This window comes from Humulus lupulus, chromosome 3 (genome assembly GCF_963169125.1).
Source record: "Humulus lupulus chromosome 3, drHumLupu1.1, whole genome shotgun sequence".
Lineage (NCBI taxonomy): Eukaryota > Viridiplantae > Streptophyta > Magnoliopsida > Rosales > Cannabaceae > Humulus > Humulus lupulus.
The window spans coordinates 34,226,650-34,234,507 of NC_084795.1; the positions used below are offsets into that span (position 1 = coordinate 34,226,650).

General features: G+C 31.9%; 1 protein-coding gene across 1 annotated transcript; it reads right to left on the minus strand.

The window, feature by feature from the left end:
- Positions 1–4,968: 4,968 nt before the first annotated feature.
- Positions 4,969–5,412, minus strand: LOC133823883 (uncharacterized). Its single transcript, XM_062256736.1, has one exon. The coding sequence runs from the start codon at positions 5,410–5,412 to the stop codon at positions 4,969–4,971; it is 444 nt and encodes a 147-aa protein (XP_062112720.1).
- Positions 5,413–7,858: the final 2,446 nt, after the last annotated feature.

The following is a 7,858-nucleotide window of genomic DNA, read 5'->3' on the forward strand; positions in this document are numbered from 1 at the left end:
TAAATTAAAAAATTCCTATGCCCCAAAATGGATTACAATTTTTGTATATCTAGAAAAAATAAGAACATTTCCTAACCCAAAAACACTATGAAAACCAACCCTTAAGAACATAAACTATTCATACACAAACATCCATCCATTCATATATTACACATAAAATAAAAATGAAACCTGGCTCTGGTACCAATTGTTAGGAACGGTTCCTAGTGCATAGCGAAAAATACGGTAATGGTATACAACAAAATTTTTAATATAAACAATATTTATATGAGGATCCTTTAATATGCAATATATTAATCAATGTATAATATGAATATGAAAAAAAAATACGAAACGATTTACCCCTTATAACCTATCAAGAATCATTGAATCTTTTCGTATATGTTTCGATCTTCCTATCCTTGCTAGAGTACTCACACCTAGATCTTCCAAGACGTTCTCTACTTCTCAAGATGTGGGTGGCCACATAGAGAACAACGATCAATTTTGTGAATCAAAAGTATTCTCAACACATGAGACTTTTGATTATAGGCTAGAGAAAAAATATATTTTTTTCTTTGTGAAAAAGATGAAGATGATAGTATTTCTTCTCTATAATTTTCAAACTTGATATTTCTATTTTCTATCATATAGAATATATAGGCATTATTACCATAATGATAATAATAATAATAAAGAAATTCAATCATCTTTTATAATAATAATAATGATAATAGACAAAAATCTAACATTCCATTTTAAAACCCCTTTTAAAATGCTTAATTAATTAAATAAAAATAAAAAATCAATATCTGATAACATCAAATATGCCACACGCATAGAGCAGTCCAAGCCCTATGCGTGTGGCCTATCTCTGAAAAATGGGATTTTGATTTTTCATGTGTTTTTATTTTAATTAATTAATAATTAGATATCCAAATAAGGTATCTTCTTTTTAAGAAAAAGACAACAACTTAAATTTCAAAATTCAAAATTCAAAATTTGAATTTCCATTATCATCTTATTATTAATTAAATAAATATAATAATCAAAAACCAATTTTGACTATCCATATTTATTTATTCACACTTAAATAAAATTGATTAAAATCAATTTCTTTTATCTCTAAACAATTTCGAAATTTCACGAATGAAATAATAAATTGTGCAACTTCAATTATCACATAATTGCACATTTATCCCAAAGAATAGATATTCTCTCAAATAGCCCATTCACAGTTTAACCCTTGTATCAACTCTTACCTTGATTAGTGTTGATAGAGCCGCCCTGGGAACTATGGACCAATAATTCTAAGCTCCAATAAAATATTATTAACCAAAACTCTTTGATTCAATAATCATATTTATTAATCTCATGATTCTTCCACTATAAATATGAGACTGAACTCTTGAGAATTAAGGATATATATTTACTGAGTACTTTATTATAACCATAAAGTGTCCATTGATATAATCATTACATACAAATTAATCCTCTATTGATGATTCATAATTAAATGGGAATAAAATTACCATTTTACCCTTTTAATTATATCTTGATTCTTAGTGTACCATTGAATATACTAGTGAAGGTTAATTCATAATCTGATTATGAATTTGACGTTAATAACCTTTTTAGTTCCAAAATCCAACCCAATAGGGAATCATCATTCAATCTATAAGAAGGTATAGATTCCATATCTGTTAAGCTATGTCCCCAGCTATATACATCATTGAGTCCCCAAAACAATAGTTCGTAGTCTGATCATTATGACAAATCGTAATGCATGAATCAAAGGATCAAGTGACATATAAAGGAGTTCATAGTAACTTTAGGATTAAGATCAGTTTGTATATGATCATCAGTTGATGTGTTTTATAATACTACGAAACAATATTTAAACAAGTATTATTAAATCACATATGGTCTAGTTCTACATACTCTCAGCATGCAAAATACCTCCACTAAAGTGTCCTACTGCACTAGTAACCCGGATCTAGGTCACATTGATGGGTGCCGTATGCCGTATCAAATTTAATTATATTTTTTTATTCACTTATACCAGCTACTTCAGTATAGCGATAAATAATGGTCCAACCCACGAGGACTATGATCAAATTATTATTCAAAATATGAACTAAACTAAAATTAGAAATGGGTTTTAGTTTTAACAGCTGAAAACATAAAATGAAATAAATATAAAAGATTGAATAACTAAGGATATAACGATATTAAAGAAATAGTCAAGAATTACTCTCCACCTTCGACAATCAATCTATCAACAATGACGAATAATATTCCCTATTCCTAATTAAACTATTAACCCCGCAGAAAATACTTAAGCAGTCAATTATCCCAGTTTCCCTATTATACTTAATTAAAGCTAAGCGCTATTAATTAACCCTTTTTACCCAACAATAAACCCATTAAGCATGTGATATATTTAACCTAGTAAAAGCATTACACTCTATGGAAACAGGTTAATCTAAGCAACAAATTCATTAAACATGCAATTCATTTAACCTAGGTTTTATTTTTCATCACAATCAAAATACCCGTCACAATACTCTAATCGTAATTTATCACTCTACTTAGAATCCTAAACTATTAGGTGAATAGAAATCCTAAGATGATAGTAGAACAATGCAAAACCCTAATTAGTAGCCATCTAAACAAGATTTTACAAGATTCATAACATTCAAATAGGAAAATAGAAGCAATTTAATATAAGGGATTAGAAGAAATAAAATTCATCATTGCATTCAAGATCTCATGTCTAGGGTTTTGAAATAACCCTCAACTATAAAGAAAACTACTCCATAATCATATTCATATTCATAAACATAAATATTCAATGAAAATAAAAGAGTTTTGAGAAGAAAGAAAAACTAGATTGAAGAATGTAGATGATGATGTCTTTTCTCCTCTTTTGCTTCTCTAGCCTCTAAAATTCGCAATCCAAAGTTATAATAAAAGTTAACCCTAATCCCTTTTATAGCCCCCAAAAAATTACATTTAAAATTTAAGGAAAAAATTGTCGCACGGCTGCGGCCAGTGATTCTTGGTGGCCGCGGCCACAGGATGTTCTGGGCCAGATTCGCATGGAAGCCGCGGCCAGGAGATTGTGGTGGCCGCGACCACTACTCCCTGACTCCCAGGTCGTGACTAGTAAATGTTGGTGACCGCAGCGACATGCCATTTTCTGCTCGCATGCTTTTTTCTTTATAATCTTCAACTTTAAGCTCGAACCTTGGGTTTAGGGACTTCTAAAACATTTCAAACTCATTCCAAACTTCATTTTCTCAAGTCCTATCATTGCACATTCATTCCTAACCACAAAAATGTATCAACTTCATCAATAATACCTTATAAAATATTTTATGGCTTAAAAATCAAAGACTCATAAAACAAAGCTAAGAACACCTAAAAACACTTGAAATGAACATTATCTAAGTGCGAAAGGATAACAAATATAATATCCAAAATAACCTTATCAGATTCCCCCACACTTAAACTTTGCTAGTCCCTTAGCAAAATCACTAATAAAAACTAAAAACTAAACAAATAAAACATAAGCAATGATTTTGTCAAAAGTGTTAGTTATCTCAAAGATTGATCAACCAATATAAGTTATAAGAAAAATCTGAATTCCACAATCCTCAGAATTTCAACTCAATGCCTAGTCACCACTTAAAACTTGATCTTATTAATGATTATGCACAATTAAATAAACCAAAACACAAACATTTGAATCAATTTATTCATGCCATAATATGTTTTAAAGTTTCATAGTTAATAATATTTTCTTGAAAAATATCCACTCCATAGACATTAACCAATTGTTCTCCACTAATGTAAACACACATAATCAAGAATCATAAGATCTTTAAAAGCTTGTAATGTAAGGCTAAGGTTGAAGGTAGATGAAAAATGAATATTTAAGCTTAAATCACACCATAGCCTATAAATATTTTTTTCCTATTCTCTAGATCTTGCCACAAATTTCCCATATAATTCAAGAAAATACATAATCTTTCCATTTTTTTCTTTCCACATTGATCTTACTATTTCCCCCACACTTATACTTTTGCAATACTTTTTTTTCATATTTCTCAGTGCAATTTTTTTTTCTGTTTTTTTTTCTTTTCAATTCAACTCATTGGAAGAAATAGTAGATCATATACTTTCACATTATAATCCAATAAACTAATACAACTTCCCTTTCTTACAATCCATAACCCAACCCACCAAATCAAACAATCATATAAAACTATGGTGTAATGGGTCACAGAAAAAGATAAAATTTTCAAGCTACAAATGTTTAGATATTGGCTTATAAAAGAAAAAGATTAGTCATTATGACTAAAAAATGGGAAACTAGGATATTCAATTTCACAGGTAAGCTTGAAAGGCTCAAACGATCAAAAGAACATGCCTTAATCATCTTCCTAATCATGTGTGCTTAGGATTTCGCCTCAAACAATTAATCAATGATTTCTAGAGTGGTTGAGACTATATATAAGTAATAACATGCATAAATATCTCCAAATACTAGTGAAAAAGTAAATCTAATTGTACACACATTATTTTTAAAAATCTAAGATCAAGCTTAAGTAACAACCACACAAGAGTTGAGCACACAATTCATGCAGAATTCATCAATTTCCTAGGAAACTAGTCTCACCTCAATCAGAATTTTTATCATTGACAAACAACTTCCAACATAATCATGCCATGATTACGAAAACCTTAAAAAAAAACTAAAAATGAAAAAAAATGACATAAAAACATAAAAAAATGCAACATAATAAAAATAAAAATCAAAGCAAAAACAAGATAACATCATAAAATCAAAGCAGTTTAGTTTCAATTGTTCCCTTCCCCCACACTTATACAATACATTGTCCTCAATGAAAAATAAAACAAAATAAAAGAAAATAAAGAAAAAGAAAAAGAAAAACTCCATCAACCGAAGTAAATGCTCATTAATCAAGCGTCTCCTTGATCATCTTTAGCTTCCTCCTCGTTTTCATCATCTTGCATCATGGGAATAGGTGGTGGATACAATTGAATCCACTGTGGTGCAGGTGGATAGTTTGTCATCTCCATGCCAAGGTGAATGACACTCATCCTGAAACAAACATCTTGATAACTGGCCCACTCAATCATGCGTTGCTGCTGTGCTTGGAATTCAGTACGGTGAGCATGCAGCTCTTGAGAGGTAGTGTACAGAGATTCCTCCACAAGTGTCTTACGGTCCACCAAGGTCATATTTTTGGTTGATGGCGGTGGCCTAGCCTGAATATGATAAGATGAGCTAGCCCCTGCAGTGTCAGTGACCTTGAAGCGAGTGATGGAGGATCTATTCAGTTTATGCATGGACTGCAACAAAGGCTCTGAAGGATCCCATTTCACACCAGCTTGAGCACACATGGCGGTAATGAGATGGGGATGATACCCCTTAGAAACATGTCTGAAACTGCTCTAAATGGAGGACTTGATAATGCGCCCCACATCAATTGTTTTCCCCTTCAAGATGGCATATAAAAGTATGACAATATCCACATTCACATCACTGACATGTTTAGTGGGAAATAGTTTTGCATTAATAAACTTATGCCAGGCTTTTTCAATAACTCCCATTGCCTCTCGGTTAAACTTAATGGGATGACTTGTTTCAGTTAACTTCCATTGGGTATTTGGCTTACACAGAAATTGGATAATCTCATTAAATTCAGGATTATCAACTATTTGGCTATACTCATCATTGTCTATGCTAGGAAGCCCATAAAATTGATTTATGGCTGCACATGAGAAAGTCACATTAATCCCTCGCACTGTAGCCATAGCTGTAACTTGAGAAATTCCATTAGCATAAAACTCTCTTACTATAGGGATTACTGTAGCATCGGGTTGTGAACAAAATTTCTCCCATTGTCTTTTCTCAATCTGCTCCGCAATAGATGGATACCCATGATGAATCTCCATATCAAACCCCTTCTCTTCAATCATCATTTTCTGTTTCACTACCACATCTTGATAGCGTTTGAATACCTCCTCAGAAATAAATTTGGTAGCATCAAATTGAACCTCAGATGAGGAAGCACTTTAGTATTCTTTCTAAATCTCTTTGGTGCCATTCTTCACTTCAAAACTTAGGGATAAGCTTCCTTGAACACAAATAATTAAGCGCTAAGAGAATAATTCAAAATACCCCAAAAATATCAAGTCAAACTCCTCTAATTATTCCCACCAAATATCTAATAAACAAATGAATAATTCCATTTCAAAAATATTCATTCAATTTCCCTTAAAACTGAAACACACTTCTCTTAGAACTTTCATCAAACACTTAGTAGGCATAGACTAATCCAATAGTGGAAAATTAAGTTGTAGTAATTCAATCTTTCCAAAATTGAAATTATCACTAATATAACAACATAAACACTTAATCTAAGTCAATGATCACAATATATAAGTAATTCATCCATCGAAAACCATATAATCCAAAATACTCCAAATCTTATTCTTCAATACTCAAAACCCAATAATCAAAGAATCAAGAGAAGCTACTTACTTGTGATTGACTATAGAAAGTCTTTGAAAGCTTGATTGTGTCAATGAAGAACCTTGAAACTAGTTGATTAACCTCAATTGTCAAATTTGAAATTATGGGACTTTAGGTTTTGAAAGGGAATTTTTTATAGAAAAGGATGATTTTAGTGAGAATAGATGAAAAATGGTAGAGAATGAAGATTGATGATGAGAATTGTGATGATTGTAGGGAATAATTTGAGTGAAAATTAGGGAAAAATGATGAAATTTTGTGTAAAAATGAGAGTTTCTTTTCCGGTTTTGAGGTCTTTGTTTGTGTGGGAAGTGGAAAAGAGATGAAATGAGATTTTTTTTAAAAATTGGTGCTGAAATCGCACAGTGGCCGCGGCCACTACATTTTGTTCTCCAAGCCGTGGGCACAGGCCATTTGGCCCAATTTTTTTTAGAAGGAATAAAAATGTCCAAAAATAAAATTAAAACTAAGTTTAAAAAGAAAAAAAATAAACAAAAATGTCTTAAAAATAAAATACATAAACTTTAGCTTAGTTTAACGTCGCTAGCTCGACATAAACCCTTTTCATACCTCATCAACATATTCTGAATCGAAAAGGTGAATCACAGTAGCTTGTTCCTCCTCAAAAGACTCATAATAAGGCTTCAATCTCTGGCCATTTTCCTTCAGTATTTTTCCCGTTGATGGACTTGAAATTTCTACCGCTCCATGAGGATAGTGATGTACCACTATGAATGGTCCAACCCATCGAGACTTCAACTTACCCGGAAAGAGTTTGAGACAAGAATGATACAATAATACTTTATGTCCTGCATCAAATGTTTTCCGAATAATTCTATTTCAATCATGAAAGGTTTTGGTCTTTTATTTGTAAATCTTAGAGCTCTCATAAGGATCATTATGAATTTCCTCTAGCTCTTGTACTTGCAGCATTCTTTGTTGGCCTGCGTTGTCCATCTCCATGTTACACTTTTTCACAGCCCCCCAAGATTTATGCTCCAATTCAACCAGTAAATGACAAGTCTTTCCATACACCAACCGATACGGAGACATACCAAGAGGTGTCTTATAGGTCGTGCGTGCCCATAGAGCATCATCTAATCTTATACTTCAATCATTTCTATTTGGATTCATCGTCTTTTCAAGAATAGACTTGACTTCTCTATTCGATACCTTGGCTTGGCCATTTTCTTGTGGATGGTAGGTAGTGGTTACTTGATAGCGTCGAAATAAAGCTTCAATCGTTTTATTGCAGAAGTGAGTACCTCGCTCACTAATTATTGCCCTTGGAATACCAAATCTCACAAAAAT